We start from the raw sequence: 23,416 nt of genomic DNA on the forward strand, positions 1-23,416 counted from the left end.
CTTCCCTTCCCAAAGCTTCCCACTCCCCCTAGACAGCATTTACAAATACATCTTGTCCTTTCTCATCCCTGTGGCAAAACAACCAAATGAAATGCAAGGACTGTGGAGACAAAACCGAATTTAGCAACAAAATAAACAGCATGCGGGCTCTCTACTGATTAGATTACGACTCTTTATAATTTATACATTAATTCCTCCCAAGATTTGAGATTCCCTGTCTTAGAAGGCCTGTATGCCTGCACTGTGGAGATGCAGATTCCAGGAACACCACTTTGACTGAAAGATCCAGCTTTCCACCAAGCAGATGAAGTTCTGATTAACCCCATAAGAGCTAATCCTTGTTATCTATCATTGTCCAACCCCCAGAGATACACAGACCAGCACCATTCCTTCCCACACTGAATCAGTCTTCCCAAGTCCATTGGAGAACATATCAGACTGTGAAGCATCTGCCTGTAGTAGCATCTGTTCCTAAGTCTGCTCTGAAATCAATTCAAGCATTAATAAGAGTCATCAGCTACTGCATCATATATATCCAGGAGCTGTTGTGTCCATATTCACAACTCCCTAGGACCATTTATAGGACCATTTATTCCCGTCTCTCACTACACACAGAGCAGGCATTGTAAGCTCAGCACACCCAAAAAGGATGCCTAGAAGCCATGGTTCAACCTGTCTATTTAACGTTGGATGTGCAACGGCAAAAAAAGAAACTCTCTGAGCCAAGAAGCCATATCACTCTTGGGAGAAACTAGAAACATTAAGAAACAGGAGGCAGAGAAGAGACAAGACATTTGAGGGAATGGCTGCTATGTCACCATACACAAATTGGCCTAATTATGTGTATAAATGCACCAATAGGCATGGATTTGCCTGCTGTATTCTTAACTTTAAATATTGATGCTTAGGAACAGCTGGATTAGGCTACAGATTGCTCAGTCATTACCCACGGCTGGATCGCCTGCCTTGGATTGCCTTCCTCCAGAGACCTCTGGAACTTGGGCAGAGGATGCCTGTCTCCACTAGCTGAACACTTGTGTAGGTGATGGACAGAGAAGTGTTGCCCTACAGTGCTACATACATGCCCAGGATGGGGCAGGAACTGGGTGTTGGTCAGTGCAGGAGAGGACTGGTATCAGGACAGAACTCAGGACTCTGTAAAAATGAGGATGCATCCAAAAAGGCAATAGCCAAGGGCAGAGAAACAGTGCCTCTAGGGGAAGCAGATGGCCACTGGGTGCCTGGGAGAATCCTTCTCCCAAGCTCTCACCTAGCTGTCTCAGTTTCACCCATATCCCACTTCCTCTCATTCCATCCTCTCCCCTCCCCTCCCCTCCCCTTCCCTCCTCTCCACTCTCCTTCCTTTCCCTCCCCTCCCCTCCAATCCCACCTCATCTCCCAGACAAATGGACTCAGAAGCAATTTTTTTTACTTTTTGCTTGTTTTCTTTTTAGTTTTTTTTGTTGGTTTTGTTTTTTTTAAATAAGAAATTTATTGCAAATATAGAAATTGATTTTCTCCATACAGGAATCTCCGAGTTGAGGAAAAACGATTTCGTGCCATTCAGTTTTAAAACAGGAAAAGAAGGAAAGAGAGAGAGAAAAAAAGAAAAGAATGAGAAAAAATACAAATCTAAAAGAAGAAAAGAAAAAAGAAGAGGAAATAAAAGAACATAACTCCAACTCAAATTTGTCCATACACAACTGGGGGGGTCACAGGGTTGTTACGGAAGGAGGAACACCAAAGAGGCCAGTCCCAGCAGCTGCCTCCCAGGCCCTTCCTTACATTCAAGGGCTGATACCCCCTTCTTTGTGCCTGGCAGCTGCCCACCCCTTCCCACCCCCTCACCCCAGATGCTGTGCTTGTGGATGGACCAGCCGTACCAGCCCTAGAGGGTCTGGCCTGACCCAGACAGACTCTTCCTCTTCCCCCTGGGGAAGATGGACAGCAGGCGGTGGGGACAGGCCACCCAAGAGCAAGGCCTCACAGTGGCGGTGGTAGTTATGGGGGAGGCAAAGGCCAAGCCAAATGCGCAAAGATGGGGCATACAGGGAGGACCATAAAGGGGGGAAAGGGGACTTAGGGAGAAGAGGAAGTGGGAGAAGGAGAAGTAGGACAGATAATGCCCTCTGTCCACCCGGGGACTGGCGGTGGGTTGGGGCAGCCCTGCGGAGAGCTGCCCCAGAGGGATGGAGCAAGGAGAGGTACAGAGACAGATCTCCAGGGCGCGCAGCTGAGACAGTCAAGGAGAGGCAGGCCGGGAACACCCCTCCCAGCACAAGGCCAAAGTGGCTGGAGGGATGGGGTTGGGAGTGCATGTGTGTGTAGGGGGGACACAACAGACACTCCCCTCTGACCCTTCTTTGGGGAAGGACCCAAAAACATCTGCCTCAGACAAGGTGGGCAAGGGGCAGCTGAGGTGGGGCAGGCTCTGCCAGCCCTACAAGATACCCCCATCGCCCAGTGGAGGCTGGCACAAAGTGTCTGTCCCACACTGAGCCACTTTGAGGATGCTCCCTCCTGCTCACAAGGTGGAACAGCCACCAGCTGACTCCAGAAAGAGGACACGGCTCCATCAGCTCTTCTTGTCTGTGGCCTGTGCTGAAGGAGGTGGTGGTGGTAAAAGGGACATTCTCCAAGCTCCTGGAGGCTGTGTGTCCTTCCCAACGCAGCTGAGCTTCTCGGTCAGCAACAGGCATGGAAAATGTGCTTTTGGGGCTCTGGGTCCAACTGCTGCACGTGTGGCAGCTGCCTGCCCTGTAGTGCTGAGCTCTGTCCTACAGAGAGGGGTCACAGCTCATCATGAAGTGTGCCCAGATTTTTTCTCCAGGCACTGCTGACCTACTTCTTACTTCCCCTCAGAGAGACTCCACCCCTGCACTTAACCCTTTACCTTGCTAGTCCCTTTGGCCCTTTACCGTTCCATTCTTTACTCTGTGGCCATCTGTTCCTTGGGTCTTTCCAGCCTGTCCCTCTTCTCCACCTTCTCCATCTCCCTGTACCTGTTTGTCCTTGCCTCTCCACTCCATGGTCCCACCACATCTTCTTCATGCCTACTGTGTCTGCTCCCTCCCTCTTTCTCAGCTCCTTTTCTACCTTCCCTCCTGCATTTTCCCCTTCTTCCCTCAAGCCTGCCAGGCAGAGCCTCCTCCAGGAAGCCAGGCTGATTAGCATTGCAAACACACAGAGGCCTCCTCAGCCCGACATAATTCTTCATTTGTCAGTCATGAATATTTCACACCTGCCTTGAGAGGGATTTATTCAGCATGGAAGAGTGTGGAAGGGGAGAAGGGAACATGGCACCACAGCATAAGCTGGGGCAGCAACATTAGGTGTGGGAAAGAGCTCTGTCCCGTGGAACAGCACACCTAAGATCTCACCTTCATTCTTCTGGGTGCAAGACCCCAGCCGAGGCTTCCCCTCAAGGCTGTTCCTGGGGACAGAGGGCAAGTCTGCACCCAACCTCATTCCTCACCCTTCACAATTTCCATTGAGGTGAACTAAACCCCTGCTTTCCCTGCCAAGAGTCACCAAGCCAGAAATAAAGCGTGAAAGGGTCTGGTCCTGGTTCTGCCCCAGAAATCCACTTTGCCCTGGGAGAAGGCAGCATTGAGAGACTTCCCAAAGCCAAGCCATAGAAGGCTTAGAAACTTCAGGCAGTGTTTCCACACTTTTTCCCAACAAAAAGGCTTTTAAGGTTTTATCATGCTCTGCTCTCTGCCAGGGCTATCCACGGCAGAGAATGTGTAGGACAGACCTAATCCAGAGCTCCATGGAATCAACAAGAGAAAGGTGGTGGAAGGTCTCCTAAGCATTTTTAACCAGCTCCACATCAGATTTTTGCTGTATGAGAGGTTTCCCCGCAGCTGAAGCATTCCTTGTTCACCCCAAGAATAACCTTGCTTGTAAATCTTGGGAAAGAACAACCAGGGCAGAGGGATGGTAGTGATTCCTCTTATGAGATCTGTTTCGATGGACCTCTCTCCTGTTTCTCAATAACTAGGAGGAATGATGGCCACTAGAAATAGCAGGCCTTTGGTATATGACACATCCCCCTTTACGTACATGACCCTGAAAAGCAGCTGAGACACCACATTTGGGGCAAGGGGAAGGAGACCCTGGAAAGAAGAAGGACAGGGTTTTATGGGGCTGATTGGGTTGGGTTCTCTTTGGGGTATGTTCCCTCCCAAACTGGTAGGAGTGCCTCATAAAATCACATCAGGGATGAATGAAAGGAGCAGGGAAAACAGGGACAAGGACAGGAGAGACTTCGAGGAAGGAGGTTGAATTCCAACAAACTGGCACATACACAACAGGTGTTTGCTCAGAAAAATACAATAAAATCATCATGCAAATAGAACGTTAAATCTGCTTTCCTCCGACAGGGCTGGCATCACTTTGTGAGCCCTCATCCCTGGGGAGAGAGCAGGACAAAGAAGAAGGGAGGAGGAAGGAAGGTGAGACACTTTATTCCCCTTCCTCGCCCTCTTCCTCCCACAGAACAGTCCATCTTGTGCAAACTTCCTCCACTGGTTTGGAGTGGGGGGCTACAGCTGGGAAAGAAATGGCTTGTCCCTCCTATCCAGCCTCACCCCCACCACAGGAAAAAGAAGGGCCTGATGATACCTGTATCCCTGACCTTTCTTTTCTGCCTTGTTGAGGTGATGGGGAAGGAGCAGAAACCTTTACAGGTCAACGGTCCCCCCTAAAGTATTGACTGAGACAAACTGTTTGCAAGACCATACAGCAGAGAAGCACAGGGAGGAAAGAGGTAGGATGAGAAACAAGACTCTATCCTCCCTTGCTTGTCATCCTCCTTTTCCTGTCCAGTTCTGTGTCCCAGCCATTAGTCTGTTCTGCTTGGATCATAGCCATGCTGGAAGACCACTAGACCTGCTCCATGTGGTAGATGGAGACGTTCTGCTGTGTCTAAGCCTCTCTCACAGCATTTGCCTGTCTTGATTTGCTGCATGGCCCCAGCATGGAGGGATGCCTGGCAGCTATGGTATGACTTTCCTTTGTGATTTCCCTTCATTCTCCTGCACGCACACACATGCACACACATACACGTGCACACACACCCTTTCTGGGTAGGACTGGCTCATACTGTGTGGAGTCAGTCCCGTGGACACCTCTGGACTCAAGGCAAAACAATGCTTTTACTCTGGGGAAGCAGTCTGACAGTGAAGGAGCCTGAGCCAATGGGATCAGGACCTGGCTTAGGATTGTTAACATAAGCATCCCTACAAAGAAGAAATTCCACACATCTTCACAAGTTTAGACTTTAGGGATACCCCCTCTGGTTTTCCTGCACCAGGCTCTGCCTACTGCTGCTCCTCACTTACAGAAGGTGAAATTATGTCACCAGCGGCATAGAAACCAGGTCTCACAGCTGGCAGTGCTACTAGCTGGCAGATAACAGGTAAATTCTCTGCATGCAGCATATAAATCTCTCCCAGAGAAGATCCTACACCCGCATCCTTCTTCCAGGTCCCCAGAAACACTGAGATTTCTAAGGAGCACCTCAAAAAGGAAACAACCACTTAGGGAGGGCCAACACAACATAGGCCCTCATTCTCATCCTGATAGAGGTGAACAACTATCAAGTGTTGGTCTGATCATGGAGAGGAGGCCCACTGTGCTGCGTGCTCAGCAGGCAGCACCCCTGCCTGACAGAGAAAACTTCGGGGGAGATGGTGCCAAAATTGTGCTTTGTTGGGCTACTCAAAAATCGGACTAGTTGGAGAGGGTTAGGCTCATTCCCAACTCTGTAGCACATCTTCTATCCAAAGGACAGAGGTTGGCACCTAGCAAGTGAAACTGGGGTTTTGTCAAGGTCTGAAAGGATCCATAAGAAATGTTTGTAACACCTAACTGTGAGGAGGTGAAGGATTTAGGAGGTGCTATGTTGCTCTGACTCTCATGAGGGCCTCTAAGTAGTCAAAGGAACACTGCCATACACCAGAGGCTGGTGTCCTCCTCTATCCTGGTACACACAGTGTGGCTGCACACACAGAGGGAGCTTCTACCAAGGCCATCCTTCTGGAGCCACTCTCAGGCCCCATTCTCATATCCCATTTGTTTTCTGTGACCCTGTTTTCACCCCAGGCTGTATCCTATCCATGCCAGAATGTCCATGACCCAAAAGGAAGACTTTTTGTGAGGCCTATCCAATATGGTGAGCAACTGAAATCCTATTCTTCATACCCATCTGAAAATGAGGAGTTTGGGTGGTACTCTTCTCACACACACACCCCCACCACCCCACCCGCCCAGCCCAGGGCCCATGGTGCAAGTCTTTGGGAAAAGTGCAGAAGCTTCATGAAGAACTTGCTCTGCTGAGCTTCTCTCCAGGTCCCCTCCTAATAGTAAGGGGGAAGTGAACAGAGAGTATTCAACTTACTGCACAAGGGCAGCATGAGCATAGGTGTGTATGGTGGGGAGGACCTCTGACCCATGACACTCACGGAGAGATAGGAACTTTTTATACCTCTGAGAGACCAGACCTTCCCACCTTTTCCCCTTCTACTCCTCGAGGACCTGGCTTGCCATGCCAAAGAGAACATTAATAACCCCTTTCCCCCCATCGACTGGCAGAAAACTGGCTCTGGGCAGGCCTGGAGAATGCCTGTCACTCCAGAATTGCTGGTGTTCATCAGCACAACATGGCAGGAGAAGGGAAGGAAGAAGAGCAGAAAGGGCCCAGAGCCTCTTATATGGCAGGTCCTACCTCCTTAATCCTTCACACATCCTCTCCTTCCTCTGAGGAGGATGGAGGCTCATGAAGTACCTAGATACCCTAGGGACCCTACAGAAGGGTTACAGAAGGGCGAAGGAAAAGAAGTGAGAGGACTTCTTCCAACAAATCCCACCTGCTCGGAAAGGGACAGGAGAGAGAGAAAATCCTCCACTGTTAAAGGAAATGAGGGAAAAGTTAGTGAAGGAAGATTTGGAATAGCAGGTGTATTCAGGTGGACAGGGAAGCTTTCTAAACCAAAGTCCTCCCCTCCCACCCAAAAGAAAAATCAGCCCACAACAGGAACAGAAAGATGAACAGTTGACAGCTGAGTTTCGTGCTCAGTGAGTGTCCATCCCTACCCTTCCCCCACCACCACTGCCACCCACTCCCTGGCCATTCCCACCCACCCACACTCCAATGTTGTTACCACAGTGTTAGAGCAGGATGCTCCTCCTAGCCATCTGCAGGCAGAACAATGGTCCCCATAACACAGTAGAGACAATTTGGCATGTGTGTGTGTGTGTATGTCTATGCATCTCTGTGTGTGTGTGAGAGAAAGAGTTTTCTGTTGTTGTAAACTTTAAGAAAAATTTTGTATTTGTCAGGAGTATTTTGCTGTTGGTTTATCTTTCACAGTCAAGTGGCTTTTTTTTCTGGTTGTTTGAGGGGGGTCTTGGTTTGTATTGTTTCCTTGTGAGGAAGAGTCACAGCTTCTGCTGAGCAGACACTCCTTTCCAGTAATCCAGGATGTCATGCAGATCCTCGTCCTTGGCAAACTGAACTTTCTTCCGCAGGGCATGCCCAGCTGCCATGTAAACCTCCTCCCTGTGATGCTTCTTGTAAGGCCGGAATCGCTCCCAGATCTTGTGGGTGCTCTCTGATGAGTACTCAGGGCTGGAGGAGTAGCCCGAGAAGTAGTGTCTGGGGGAGAGCTGGGAGTACGTTGAGTCTCGCTTGGACCGGGAGAGTGGCTTGAGGAATGACACCCGCTGGCTCAAGGTGTCAGCACTTTCCTCATAGTACAGGGCCGGGAAGGAGTGACGGTGCTCACTACAATGGTAAGAAGGCTTGACCTCCAAGTGGTGGATGGCACTCGGAGACACCAAGGGAAGACGATCCAAAGGGCTGTTCAGTGGGCTGCCCTTCTCAATGTATTTGGAGTCAGACTTGCTGAGTGGTGGGTGGTCTGGCACATCCAAGCTGAAGACCTTGGCGCTTTTGATGGAACCACTAGAGGAGACACTGCAAGTCTTTCTGGCCACAGCAGCATCAGCACTCAGCTGGCGCTGCAAAGGGTGGTGGGAGCTTTCCTTGTAGGGTGGGGAAAGAAAGCTGGGCCGCTCTAGTGCACCCGAGGAACCAGCTGGGATGGACTGGCACTCAAAGGCCATATCTGAGTCAACACCAGTCCCACCACCCAGGAAGGATGCTGTGTCCAGCTTGAGGGCATCAATACAGTTGTTGATGATCTGGTTGACCTTGTCTACCTCCTTGGCTATAGTAGAGATCTCAGCAGCTGAGCCTTGCCCATTGTCAAGCTCCCTCAAGTCCTCATCCCGCTGGGTTCTCTCCAGCCCATCCCCACCACCAGTCCGCACCTCAATGTAGTTACCTTTAGTGGTGACTTTAGGAGTCTCCATCCCAGCTTCCATTGACTTTGATGGGGGCAACTTCTCCCCAATCATGGAAGGGATAGAGGACATCCGTGAGACAGGGATGACAGGTGGCTCAACCAGCTTCTGGGAAGGATGGACCATGGTACTGGTATCAATATCTGATCCATAACGCATTTCCAGAATTGTCTTTTTGACATTGAGGGACTTCTGTTTCTCCTCCTGCATCCTCCGCTTCCTCAGGCAGTAGTACACAACCCCCAGGACAATGACCATCCCAAAGAGGCAACCCAGAGTGGTCATGATATAGTGTGTGGTGGTGGAAGTACTCGAAATAGGGTCCTCCCTGCCTTTGCTCCGGGTTGCAAAGGTCAGGCAAGTATGGTTGTAACGCCTGTTGTTGCGGATAGAGGCCACACAAAACGTGTAATCAGTGTGGGCCTTTAACTTGTTGACAGTGACATATTCCTTCTTGCTCTTCAGTGTTGCTATGTCAGAAACATAGCTATTGTTGTATTGGACCAGCACATACATCTTACTGTAGGGCATGGGGATGGTTACCATCAGGATAGCTGAAGTGATGGTGACGTCATGTAACTTGATGCTGGGACTGAAGGAGGAGTCAGTGGTGGAGGAGGCTGGAGGCTTGACTGAGAGGAAGTCCCCAGGGCTGATGGCTGAGCCTTCATCCAGGTCTCGCTGGGAGTCAGGGGTGTAAGGAGTGGGATTGACCCTGGAGAGGGAGGGGATGGTGCCACCTCTGCACATGGACTGGAAGATGGTGATGGCATTGCGGTTGTGGTGAGGACGAGGTACCAGAAGAGGATACCCAGCAAACTCCCGTGGAGTCTCACACTGGAGGCGGTCATAGTTCTTGGTGACATTGTTGAAGAGAGCCAGCCAGTTAAGAAAGCTGTAGAGGCTACAGTCACAGTTGAAGGGGTTACCAGCCAGCTCGCACACCATCAGATTGCTCAAACTGGTGAAAGTGTTCCCCTCCAGACGGCTGAGACGGTTGGATGACAGGTCAATGCTAATCAAGCTGGGGCACTCATTGAAGGCAGTAGGGGTGACCAGCTCAATTAGGTTGTGCTGCACAAAGAGGAACTGAAGACGGGCCATGCCCCGCAACATGCCCTCTGTTAGGTTGGTGAGTTTGTTGTAGCCCAGCTGTAAGACCTGGAGGTTTGACTGGCCCATGAAAGCCCCATCCTCAATGTAGGAGATCTCATTCTTAGTCAGGTTCAAATCAGTCAGGTTGCCAAAGCGGTTGAGGGAGGAGTACAGCACCACTTTGAGCTTATTCTCGTTCAGACGCAAGTCGTGCACCGTGCTGTTGATGTGCTGGGGGATTGTCTCATACGGGGGCTGGTTCTGGCTGCAGATGGCCAGCCACACATAACCTTTGTCCCCCTCAATCAGCCAGCAGTCCCCTCGCACGGTCCCAGGGGAAAACAAGCAGAGCAGGGCAGCTGCCCATAATCCCAGGCACAGCATGGTCTGCAGTGGTGACCTCATCAGGACACGGAAAAAAAATCCCCAACAAAAATGTCAGGACCACAGCAAAAGGAAACTAAGGGGCAGTAACCGAACTTTAGCAATGGAAAGGTATGAGCACCCCAGTCCTAGTGGATGTCATCAGCATGATTTCTTCTTGCTCCCTGGATCAAGCCAGGAGCATAGAGGAGGGGGAACACATGCAGTCTTCTTCCAGAACATCCAAAAGGTAAGACCATGTATGTTTGGTCTGGAAGGGAACTACCTTGTCCTTCTTTTCTAGACAAAAGTTCAGGGCAATGATAATGAATCTTCTTTGATGCTCATGAATGACTCACATACCTTTTTCCCTTTTCTCCTTCCCACACACCCCCCACCCGCACCAAGCCTACCCCAAAACAAACACAAGTCCTCCCCCTTGTAGTCTTCCCTGGCCCTTCCACAGTGTGATTTGGAAGAACAAGGCAGGGCTGCCTCCTCTGTCGCTCACGCTCCTTCAGTTTCTATTCCTTCTCTTCTTCCCTTCCTGGGTTCCCTCTGAGAAGCTTCAGAGCTTCAGATCAAACATGTCGAAAACAAAAATAGAGAGGGAAAGAGCAAGTGCACACGAGAGAGATCCATCTGTCACTGGAATCTGGAAAAGAAACACACAGGAGACAAGAGGAAACATCAGTTGGAAAGGTCTTTGAGATAAGAGTATAGACAGCAACGTTTCATGAGAAGAGGGATATGAGGAAGAGACAGCATTTTGGGGGGTGCAAACAGGAGAGGAGAGTACTGCCTGCCATGCTGATAAGCCTTTGAGAAGGGAACCCTCACGATCTATAATCTCATATCAGAGGTATGCAGAAGGGCATCTGGGCTTCCTTAAATAGTGTGATCACAGTCAGGCACCTGGGGGAAGGCAGTGATGTGGGAGTAGAAGGGGAAGGAAAGGGAGAGTGGGAAACATAAAGCTGTTATTGCGGGGGCTCAAAACTCCCTGTGTAAACAAGGGCAAGCCCCAAGCACAGCCAAAGCCATGATTTTTCAACTTTCTGAAAATGTTGTACACAGAATGCGTGAAGCACGGAAAATGCAGACAAGCTTCCCCCCAGCCCAAAAAAAAAAACAAAAACAAAAAACCCAGAAAAAACCCACCACTTTTTTTTCTTCCTTTCTTCCTTGATGCAAGAGGGATAAATAATTCAAGCCACGTGTAACCACTTCTGCTCTAAAAATTGTTCCTCCCTCTTGGTGCACGGACAAGGCTGTTGAGGTGAACCAGTCTGGCTTGAGCATGCTGGGGAGGTGGGGAGCAGGGTGCAGGCAGTGTGTCAAATACCAGCCTCCAGTCTCTCACCTAATAATGCCAGCAGTCCTGAGGTGAAGCACATCACCCACCTACCCCCCACCACAGAGATGTGCACAGCTTACATCTTTGTACTTTACCACCTCTCCTTGGGGTTATAAACACTGCCCCTTTATGAGAAAACACATCTTGCAGGCAAAGTGACATTTGCTTGTTAAACCACAACAAATGTATTTCTGGGCTCTGGGCAAGCTTCTGGTTCTGGCTGGGAAGGGCAGCCTGGAGCACCTTTCTCTCCAGCTACAGCTTCAATCCTTCTCCCACTGTGCTGAGACAGGAGCTTGGCAGGGGTGTCCTCAGGCAGTGCAGAGGAAATAATTTCATACAGCAGATAAAACATGTAGGCACTGTGCTTTTTTTTTTTTAATTTCGAGGAGCAAGGAAACAATGAGAAAAAAAAAGAAGACTCTTGGCTAATGAAAAAAAAAAATTTCCTTTTCCCCTTTTTATTTTGGGGGGAGGCTGCTCACTAAAGATATTGCCAAAGCTTTTGCTGCAAAAGCTGAAACGATTTCTAGCACAGAGACACAAAGGGCAGAAATAAAATGAAGGAAGATAAATGAAGGAGGAGTGAACCCTTGAGGAACAAGGCTTATGTCTGTGGAGAAATCTGAGCTGATTTGGGTTTGTGGAATTACCAGGCCAGCTGGATTAAGGGATCAGAGATAGTGTCACAGAGAAACACTTAAATATTCAATAATCCAAAAAGTAAAGCCAAGATGGAGAAAGAGAGGGGGAGAAGAGCTAGACCAATAGAAAGAAAGCCTCCATTCCCCACAGCTGAGGCTACCAAACTCATGTCACTTATGGTTGTCATATGATGGCCTCCAGCTGCTGCCTCCACTTTGCCTCAGCCAGCATTGAAGCAGAAGGCACAGGTTTTCACAGTCTGTTGCTTTGTTTCTCAGCCTTACAATACAATGAGAAATAATTTCCTGACACTCTCTCCCCAGATGTATCAGCTAAGAGGCACATCTGGCTCTCCACAAGTTGGAACCCACAGGCCTCTGATATTACTCAACACCTCTCTAATGCTCCTTCGCTTTACCTGATCTCTTCCACTGAACAAAGGAGTGGCAGATACTATCATGCTTTTTGCATATTATTGCCCAAAGTATGTTCACGCTAGAGAGAGGCCAGGAGTAGCCCCTGAGCAAGTAGTGGATAGTTTAGCCCAAATTTTAGCCAGCATCCTTCTCTGAGCATTATGATTTGGCCTGCCTGTCTCACCTCACGAAATACTCTGCATAATATCCAACTCCATACAGGAACACCTAGCCCCCTTACTTTGACCCCTTCTGGTAGCACAGGCTGCTCCATATGGTGTGTTGAAGGGACCATTGCCTGCTTAACTTGTTCATGGTGCACAGAGAGAAACTCTGAGGACAGGACCATGTTTCTCTTGAGCAGCCCCAGCAATTGGTGAGAGCCACCCCATCCCACTCAAGAAGCTGCACTCAGGCAGGACAGAGAGGGTTTGAAATGGCAGATGTCCTAGTAGCCTGCAAAGAAAAGAAGTGGCTGGGTTAAGGGGTGGATGGAAATGAAGGTGGTGTTTGTCCTTGCCATGTGTGAAAAACAAGGGGATTATGAATAGAGACCTGCTTCCTGTCTACCTCCTCCTTAGCTGTGTAGCATTGCCTCAGCTGCAGGCCAAAGGAAAGGTCAACTCATTCCTCAAATCAAAATCCTTGGTCCCCTTGGATCCCCAAAGTGGCTATGTATGAGAAATACACAGACCCTAACATTCTTCCCCCAATAGCTCCTGTTTCCCTGGTATCATGTTGGTTTTAAGGGCCCTGAGGCCAGCTTAATCTGTAGCCTACTCCACCCCTGCCCATGGCCCCATTTGAGCTCAGCCCAATGCCAGCTCCACCACAGACATGCCCTGCCTTTTAGGGAGCAGCTGCTCCCTGACCCTGGCATTTCATAGTCAAAGGGAGGCCAGGAATGGGGGGCAGCAGCCTGCCCTCCCTCAACTGTCTACAGCCAAATGATCATAAATCACATAGCATTGGAGTCCAACAGCACAAGGAACCAACACTCTGTCCTTTTTGCTGGACAGAAAGGTGCTGACAATGGAGTTGGTTGTTTTCTTCCCTTGCAACACAGCAAGAAGATGCAGGGATGGAGAGTGGGCAGAAAAAGCAAGGATGAGCAACTTCAGCACACAGGAGAGCTAAGGAAGGGTTTGCAAGAGTTGTGGAGAGCTTATGGGCAAGAGGAAAATCTGGGACATGGGATATGTTTTATAAGGAAGGTACAAGGTCACCAGCTCCATGTGCTGGACTTACCCAGCTGTAAGGTTCTAACACTCTTCAGTGTCACCCAAGATGGTTCTCACAACAAGCCCTTGGCTCCTGGGCATCCTCATGTACACAACAGCATCAAGGAGCAGTAGGGACATTGTACCCATGAATAGCTGTACCCTCCTTGGCAGGCACAAAGTCAACCCACCAGCTACAACCTCTCAGCAATTCCCCTCTGGTTTATTCTCTATTAATGGACGCCTCAGCGTTTCTTTGCATGACTTTGTTTGGAGAAGAGCAGCAGGCCACAGGGATGGTTCCACTGTTCAGAGTAAAAAGCAGGGAAGGTAAAATGGAGAGAGAAGAGCACAAAATCTGAGTCAGGAGCTGAGTGTCCTGATGGCCACAGACATCCCTTTGACTTGGAGATCAAGGTGGCATAGGGGGTGACACAGGATTACAGTCACTAGTTAGATGGCCAGGTTGAGGACAGGTTAAAATATATCCAGTGAGAGTATGGACCAACAGGATAGGACAGACAGAGGAAAGCTGGGGACCAAGGGGGTGGAAGGGCCAAAACTGAGAGAGAATACAAAGCAACCAGAAAAGCCACATATAGCAGCAATTTGGGCCTGAAGTTCTGACCTTGTCAACCTTGTCCTCCTGGGGCTCCATGCACTGGAAAAGCCAGCACTTAATTCTACCATTGCTTAAACGGCGCTAAGAGCCTCCCATTAGAAATGCACACATTAAAAACCTGCCAAACATTCTTGACTTCTCTGGGGACACCCCGAAACCAGGCCAAAGCTCCTGCTGCTTTCTTAAGCTTCATGCTGCAGCTGAGCATCATCTCTTTTCCCAGCTCAGTGTGCTGCCTGCTCCTGGCAGGCCTCAGGGCATAAATACCATCTCCAAGAGGCTCTGCCTCATCTTCTTGGCTTTAAGATCCTTCTAAGAGTCCTTTAACTACTTTCTGAAGGAGTAGCCTTTCCCAGCTGTGCTTGACACTGGGAATTGGTGCCTTACTTGAAGGGACTCTCTATACCTGTTGGGTAGTTTCTGTAACACACAGTGGTCTGAGCATCACTGCAGCCACTTCAAATCACCACTCAGAGATTGTCCTTGCTTTTGCACCTGGCTATAGTGCAAGCATAATGCCGTGGGAGAAGCTTGCAGCACTGCTGTAACACTTACACAACAGCAGTCCCTTCCCTCTCAGCCCTGCTGCTTCCTGGAATGCTCCTATTTATTGCAGGAGTTACCATCAAGTCATACAATGAAGAATCCATGACTGTGCCCAGACGTGCACCAGAAACCCTGAGAAGTCCGGGACCAAGAGAAGATGGAGAGGAAGCAAGACTGAGCTCAATCTGACCTATGACTCTGTGTTGTGGAAGGCATTTGAGAGAGAGAGAGTGATAGAGAGTATCTTCTACTGCAGATTCTCTGATGTTCACCAAGGGTTAAGTTCATACAATACTCATTCATTCAGTGGGTCTCAGTGAAGGTCTTTCTTTCATGTTCTCTCTTCTCTAATTTATCCTATTTTCATGAAACACATGAGATCTCAACATCTCTGAATTCCATTCCAATGTTATGTTTTTTTGAAATTGGCCCTGTAGCTTCAAAAATCCAGGTCATGGGAGCTGTAGAGACACCCTAGAAAGTCATGCAACAAAAGAAGTTCCCATGTCACTAACCAGATGAAGTTTTCATCCCTCACAAGGGTTGAACTGATTTCAATGAGTCCTGCTGAAGGTGTCCAGTCAACATTAGAGGCTCTGTGAATTCTGGCAAATTGTTGTTGCAAGAAAAAAGTCATGCTTCAACTCTGGTCAAATTCATTTCACCATATACAAATCCATAGTGCCTGCTGGAAGAAAAATCATCCCTTTGAAAGCTGGGCTTGCCCTACCATGAGTAGGGAGGAAGACTGCAGCTCCCAAACTCCAGCTGCCCCTGACATGAGGAAGCCCAAAGCACTAGAATCCCAGCAGGACATTGCAGTGAGAAAGCCCAAAAAACCAAGCAAGCTCTTAGCTGCTTCTCCCAGAACACCACTGCAAGGATGCTCACAAAGTTCAAATTCCATCCAGAAATAGTGAGTCCCTGCACAGGAGAAGGGAAAAGGGCTGAAATACAGGCTTTAGTACTGCCCCAAGGACATGCTGCTCTGCAGTCCTGCCCTTTGGCCAATTTGGGGCACGGGAAGAATTCAGATGCCACACACATGCACCCAGCCTCAAGCAAATGCACAGCCATTAACTCCAAACCTTTCCTGAGCCAAACAGCGTAAAGACTAACCATGAAAAAAACCCAACACAATGCTGTATATAAACCCCCTGCTCTCCCATCGCGCCTCCCCAACAGCGATTAGATGCCTAATTTGTTAGGCAGCAAGAGAGAGAATGGGAAGGCTCAGGGGAAAAAAATGAAGCAGCTCAGAAGCATGAAAGAAAAGACAGAGCTTTAGAAGCATAAATCTTATTTTAGAGTGATAAATACTGGCAGAAAGGTCTTTCATATGCCAGTAGTTCCCTGGCAGGCCAGAAAGCCACTTTTGTTTTCCAAAGTGAAATGGTTACCTTTTATATTAATATGATTATTGAAGATTAAGGGGGATTTGCATCAAGCCAGCTCCACCCAGAGAGCCTACAGCAGCAGTCCACAGAGGTATGTACATGGGGGTAAGCTTGAGGAAAAGCATTCCCCAGGTAGGAGAGGATGTCAGGAGATTACAGGTGTCATAAAAATATTATCAGCAAAAAGGCTGCCTTCAACACTCTCCATCCAGAGGGGAGAAGGGGGCCTGAGAAACATCACTCCCCCTTGTTGCTATCCCATGAGCCCAGACATGAGGCAGTAGAAAGGCTTAGAAATAATTCCTGTCAGCCAAGGGGAGGGAGCATTGGCTCTGTGTGACTGACTGTAGGGACCTGCTGTAGGGAATGCAAGAGCAAGATATGCAGATGCACGGCTGTGCATTGGTGTGAGTCACTGTAGAGAAAGTGGTGGCAGTGTCAGGTCCAGGAGTGCGAGGTGGAGGGGGTGTATATGTGGAGGAGTTGCCATAGGTGATGGGGTGGATGTGTGGGCTGGGGGTGTATGTGGGTTAATCACTCTGTGAATCAAAGAATCAGTGCTGGCTCCTGAGGAGAGAGGAATTGCCATGGAGAACCAGGTAAAGCACTGTTTGTGAGTGTATGTGTTTGCATGAAGCAGTCACTTTGGAGAAGGGGGTGGGAGTGTTTGTCTGTGTGAGAGGCGCTGTAGGGGACGGAGTGGGAGTGTGGGCTGTGTGTGGGCATACACAGATCACGGGAGACACTCATGGCTGCGTGAGTGCACGTATGGGTGAAGGGCTGTAGGAAAAGTGGTGGGAACACTTCTTCTGTATGTGTCCCCTGATGTGAATCACTGCAGGGAGCAGAGTGTGAGGGCAGGCATGTGGGAAAGAGCTGCTGTAGGGGACAAGGACTGACCTCTGCTCTCTGTCAGCTGTCAAGGGGTAAAGGGACAGGAGTGGCAGCTTTGCATGGGTTTGTCTGTGAGCTGCTGCAGGAAACAGGCCAGGTGTGGGGACTCTGGGTCCACGGGTGGTAACAGCTGTAGGGAGTAGGGTGGGAGCACTCTGTCTGTTGTGTGCTCCTATGCAGCATGTCCAGCATGAGGCCAGGAGACATTCTTGGGCTGTATGTGATGTCACTGCGAAGACCCCCCATCCCCTCAGGGTCATTACCATGCCTCTGCTGTCCTGTGCCGGCCTTGCTGCTCTATTTACTTCAACAACTGGCTGTTACCAGTCTGGCTGTGAACAGCAGGACCACAAGCTATTTGAAAGATGCCCTCACTCAAACCAAGCATACCTCCAGTATTTCTGGATAAGAAATACATCCCCAGCAACACAAAGGTGCCAGTTTGGAATGCCCCCAAACATGCCACCCTGCAGGTAGGGCAGGAAAGGGCATGGACCCTTGTAGTATAGCTCACTGCTCTCTCTTACTGGAAGCATTCAGACCCTAAGGAATCACATAGGTCCTGGAGTAGCAATCATTTCATGAGGTGACTGGCAGCCATTTTTCCTGTGTAGCATACCTCCAGGCCTGCAAACTCATGTGGGGTACAAGAACTGGCATTCAAGTATCCTTCAGTGTTTTCTCACCTTCCAAGCAACCTTGCCCTGGGCAACCATGTGAGAGAGGTTCCCTCACTGGCAGTGAGGCCTCTCTCCAAATAGAAGCAGCAGCCACCACAGCGTGAAAATTCTGGAGGTTAAGCCACCACTCCCGTGAGAAAAAGGGACTGCCCTTGCAAGACCTTCCCAGACAGGGTGTCTGTGACAGTCATGTGTTAGTTCCCAAAGTCATTAATCTGCAAGATGTCAAAAGATGGGACTGCCCCTGTGATCAGGATTTCTGCAAATGGAGAGGCAACCAGAAGCAGAGAGAGTGGTTCAAATACGGCAGATGCAGTCCTGATCCTGGTGTGAGGCAGAAGCAGACAAAGGTGTGGGGAAGCTGTTTCAGGTGACCCAAAAGTGAAATGCTGTGTTAGCACAGGCTAACAGGCACACTTCGGCCCCTCAAAGTTCTTCCTCTGGTCAGTGTATGCTTGGATTCAGCAAGAAGAATAGCCCCACACTGGACAGGGCATTATGTTTCCACATGGGTGCTTCCACCTTCCTCCCATCCTCCACCCGCAGGCAACGGCATAGCTCAGCCTTGCTGGGAAGGGACCCTCCTCCCGGCCAGCTCGCCCACCTAGATTTCAAGCTAATATCTGCCATGCATTTTGACACAGTCGTACCTCCCCTCTCTTTTCCCCACTACCTTGCCTTGTTTAGAGCCTGTTTTTTTTCTTCCATTGCCAAAACACAATGACTGTTATAATTAACAGATTATCTCAGTGCGACAGCTGCAGTCCTTTGAAAATTAGGTTGAATAACAGGATCCTGCCGTATGGTAATTTCTTTTCATCTCTCAAATATTTTCTCTCCCTCACTCTCGTTTCCACCTCATTTCTATTTTTCTTTCTTTTCTCTCTCCCCTCCTACCTGTCATCAGCTCTCTGACTGCATGAGTGGTATCTTTGGGGTGAGACAGGCTGAAGGGCTCTCTCTACCTTCATCAGCTGTTTTCATTCCTCTTCTTTTAATATCACATCTCACAGTGAGGCAGTGTTTGCAAGTAGCTTCACAGACACATCAGGAAAATATGTGCCCATCTGAGGCTATGGTCAGGGGCCCTCTCCAAATCCCCATTGTCTCAGAAAAGCAGACCAGGGAATTGCATGGGAAGGGGAGAAACTGATGCAGTAGCCTGAACCACTGCCTGCAACTTTCCCACGGGGAGCTGAGTGCAACGGTGCAGCTGAGTGGTTTGTACTGAGCTCGCCAGGGTGCTCTACCCACCCACCTAGCCGTCCGCCTTCTTGCTGACTCAGTACCTGCCCCTGACTCACCACTTGCTCACTGAATGGGGACTGGCAGTACTTATACGGCATCCTTCCCTCTCGCTAAGGCAATAGCTCTGCCACTTACCACCCCCTCCCCCCATTATCCACCTACATCTGTCTCTCTACCAACTCAATCAACCCAAGACAGCCAGAAAAGCAGCTTGCTGGAAATTCAGGGTTTCAAAACCAAAATAAAATCTGCTCCCAGCTGGACCTAAACTAAAGGCTCAGGAAATCTCTAAGACTGGAGATCCTCTGACCCTGGGTGTAAACTGGACTGATCCATTCACAGAAGTTGCTGAACTCCTTGGCCTCTGCTTGGGCAGATATGCTAGCACACAGCGTTTCAGGCTGTAAGGATGACCAGTTAGACATGTGGGATGGGTTGTTGGGGTGGTGTCCTGGATTTGGCAACTGAAAGGTTTCAAGTTCAACATGTTCTGGACTCAAGAAGTCTGCAACTTTGTTGTCAACTGCACCAGGAGCATTTGTTAATTATTTTCAATGCCTGTCTTGAATTTATGCAAAATGCCTTGATCCTGCATTACTCACTTCAACTGTGTCTGTAATTTATACAACATCCTCTGTTACCCTCAGACACTGTTTTTTTCTTTTGAAAAACAGGGCAGGATACCTCCACACCATGCGTCCATCCCAGCCTAACCCACCTCTCCAGGTGGGTCCTGCGCCTCCTCCTGCCTTCTCAACACAGCTATTTCCTCTCCTCCCATGGAGTTCCACCTCATTTATTTCTTTAATCCTGAGTCAGTAGAATACTCTCTGCCACCATTATACTGCCAAAAGCCAAGTAGTTTTTTAACAAACACTCATCCATTCCATTGTATTTCAGCAGTCTCCAGCAACGCTCCTCCTCATTGTCCATGATCTCTCTTTTCATCCTTCGTCATTCTCACCCCGCGTTCTCCCTCTGCTTTCACTCCAGGCCTATGTTGGCTCATGGTACTTACAGGACATCTCCCCATTCATTCACTGTCACTTACCCAAATGTTACCTTCATTTATTAATTCTCCTTTTTTCTAGTAGCATCCCTCCTCTGAGTGCTTTGTACAGTCCTACTTACGTATCCAATAATAGTATTTTCCCAATGAGTGAGTCATATACCCCTTTGCTGACATTTAGAATTCTTCTTGTTCTTTGAAACACATTTATTCATTCCCCCTCTCTACAATTATAAATGTCTACTCATGGTGTTGCATTTCTTACAGCAGCTCTGCAGCAAACAGATGATCCATGCAAATAACCCAACGAAATAATTGTTCCTGCTGGTACCTCGGCATCTCCATTTTAATTATGTAGGCCAAAGCTAATTCTAGCTACAATGCAATCAAAAATAGGGACTAGCTTAATTTAAAAAACACCACTCTTTCCTTTCTTCTTGCCCAGTCCAGATTTCCATCTTTTTTTCCCACCTATTCTCTGCTCTGCCTCTTTTGATGCTCTCAGTAGCAGAGTACATAAAGGATGTAACTGCTATCAGGTCCCTGGTTTCGTAGGTGCTGCAAATATGTTCAGTGAGAAAAAAACTGTTCTACACTGATCCAAGCAGAAAGAACTGAAAAAAGGAGCAACACTTAGCTAATAGGGGCACGGTAATGTCTTACCCATTAACCCAGGTAATACACACTTCATGGCCAGGGAATGATGCCACATCCCCCTAAATCTCTCTCCAGGTAGCCCTAGCAAGCAATTCATCTGGCAGCCCTTCCTTGTCCCTCACCATGACCCTATTCCTTTCCCCACACTGTTCTTTTTTTCTCTTCTAGTCTTTAGTCATCCTTGTATATGCCATATTTTATTTGTTCCTTACTACTCCTCTTAATCTGCATAGGCCAAACCCTAAGCTTTGGAGTCACCCTGACTCATTGCCTACCCAGGAAAAACAATGATTTATATCAGTGGGAAAGCCTGTGATGTCAATCTGAACAGAGACTGACACTGCACAGGGACTCTCGCATGATTATTTCTTGTTCTCACTCATTCAGGTCTCCATTTAGCAATATACTTAAGCATCCACCCAACTGTTATCCCATACAAGTCCCATTCAGCTTCTCAATTGCTTCTTCTGCAACATCTGTGTTGACAGTTCCCACATCTTCCAAACATAACAGATTTTCCCTCTGTGTTTCCTCTTCCTAACCTCTCTGTTACCCACTCACCAACATCCTTTCTCTTGCTTTGAGAAATCCAGACTTTTCCTTTTTTTTACTTTGCTTGTTTGGATTTTTTTATTTTCACTGCTGCCGGGGCACTCCAACTTGTAATTTCATCTCCTATTTCCAAAGGTTGCTATGTTGAATAAAACACCAACTTCCCCCTCTTCTCTCCAGTATTCTGAAATACCAAATTGGGCCACTCAAGAGAAAAGCTATTGGCCAGGACTGCTGTCTCTGATACTGAAACAGATCTGGCAGTAATATTTACAGATGACTTTGAGAGCTCCAAGGATGGCTTGTGGCCAAAAATGATGATATCCACCCCCTCTCTTTTTTAATGATGTCTTCCTATGACTCAGTCTGGTCCATAAGTCAAAATGAGATTTTTTTTCCAACCATCCTCCCTTTAAGCAATGAGAACAAGAGCCTAAGAACAGAATGCAGTAGCATCATGGAAAGGATGAGTTACGTCACAAGTAATGCAAGTTGGGGTGTCCTTGGTGCCTTTAAAAGAAGCAGAACAAAAGGCATATGTCCTCTTTCCAGAAAAATGAGTTTTGGCAGAGCTAAACTGGCAATTGCCTGAGTTTTCTAAACTTAGTTTTATCTGTAAGCAAAGCAAGAAACATGCGGGAAGCAGAGACACTGTGACCTCAGGGGCTCATGACTTCCCAGGCTCAGCAAGGAGCTACCATGCCCTTTATTATACACCACTGTAAGAAGGCAGAGCTTTGAATAAAGGGGACAGTGTAGGGGGAACTGTGACAGCCATTTCAAAGTGGGGCTATGGCGTACCAACGCAGCCTGCCCACACACTCTTACCTCTGCCTCCAGCTATACAGTCTGCAGCAACAAACAGCCGTTCAAACGCTTGATAAACGAGCAGTTCAGCTGGAGACCACTTAATTTGCTCCTTGCCTTCTTTGTCTGCCAGTGGCAGGGAAGAATGCATGTTTGGAAATTGACGGTGTTGTGTATAGCACTACCAGGATGGAGTTACACTGACTGCTACAGAAAAAAAAACCTAAAAAAAAAAAAACTAAAAAAAAAACACCAAAAAACCGCCCACCAAACCCAAACCAAACCAAATCAAAACCCCCAAAAAACACAGGAGAAAAAGGGAGTAGCCTGAGAGCCCATGAGAAGATACTATGATGATGGGGACATTAAGAATATGATAGACAGAAAAGGAAGGCGAACAGATGAGGTAGGTACAGAGAAAGAGACAAAGGAGAGGAGGGAGCTAGAAGGAAGAGAGAGAGCCAGAATTAGTTTAGGAGGAATATACTGAAAACATAATCTTCTCAACAGAGGGGGAAAAAGACAGCGAAAGAGAGAATTAAACAAACATCGACAGGAAACTGAGAAAGAATAACTTTTTTTATGAGCTTGTTAACATTTGTGAAGTTAAGTAACCCTAAATTTATGCCATTAATTTGCATGTATTACATTTTTTCTCTGCTGCCAGTTTATAGTCTCTGTGAAATCTTTAAAAAGTGGCTTTTTTTCTCCTTTTCCCTTCGCCTGTGTTAATTAAGGCTTATGATATATGTATATTTTTACACTGCTGCTGTGCTCCAGCATTTAATCATGAAATGGCCCTTTTGCTTTTTCTTTGGGTCGCTTCTGCCTCCTCCCTTTCCCACCAGAGGAACCTGAGGAGACCTCTGGATCCACCCATCACACCTATCTGTAGGCATGCCAAGAACCAGGCTGGGTTCCCATGGACCCTCTCTCTGACAAACAAGGCAGGTCTCACAACAGGGAGGTGTGGGGAGTATCTTCAGCTGCTGAAGGGTTAACAGCTCCAATGCACTAGGGCATTCACATTGCCATGCTGGAAGTGCATTGTATTTACACATAGCAATCACTGGGGAGCCATAAATTAGACTCTCGGGGGGAAATCCAGGCAAAGAACAGAGTGAGATTCCTAATTAAGGTAGTCATGGCCAAACCTGAGGGAGGCACAAGTGATGGATATGTTGTAATCACCTGCTGGCACAAAAGCCGGTGCAGGTTGTCCTCCAGGGCTTTTGTAGCACCTAGAAATACCCAAACTGGGGTGCACATAGAAAGAGCTGCTGTAGAAAACACAGGTCCAGCTTCTCCCCTACTTCTAGGGGAGTGCCCCACACCAGTTCTTAGGGACAGTGTCCCTTCTCTCCTCCTAAGGACTCTTCTTTCTGGACAGCCAGAGCTCTCCTGTAAGCACATCGCCGACATCAGAAGTGCTCAAGGCCAACACAAAATGTAGCTGGTGAAGCCCATTTGGCAGCTGTCCCAGTGAGCATATTTCTGAACTCAGCTGGACAGGAGTCCTGGTCCTAAATGTGCTTTGA

At 48.3% G+C, this 23,416-nt stretch overlaps 1 protein-coding gene across 2 annotated transcripts in view; it reads right to left on the reverse strand.

The window, feature by feature from the left end:
- Positions 1-7,157: 7,157 nt before the first annotated feature.
- ELFN2 (extracellular leucine rich repeat and fibronectin type III domain containing 2) overlaps positions 7,158-23,416 on the reverse strand; it is a 53,453-nt gene continuing 37,194 nt past the window's right edge. For both annotated transcript variants that reach the window (XM_071551734.1, XM_071551733.1), the window contains one exon: positions 7,158-10,483. In XM_071551734.1, coding sequence (XP_071407835.1) covers positions 7,444-9,870 — 2,427 coding nt within the window. In that variant the 5' untranslated portion in view covers positions 9,871-10,483 and the 3' untranslated portion in view covers positions 7,158-7,443. The remainder of the gene's footprint in view (positions 10,484-23,416) is intronic.

This window comes from Pithys albifrons, chromosome 3, assembly GCF_047495875.1.
Source record: "Pithys albifrons albifrons isolate INPA30051 chromosome 3, PitAlb_v1, whole genome shotgun sequence".
NCBI classification, from domain to species: domain Eukaryota; kingdom Metazoa; phylum Chordata; class Aves; order Passeriformes; family Thamnophilidae; genus Pithys; species Pithys albifrons.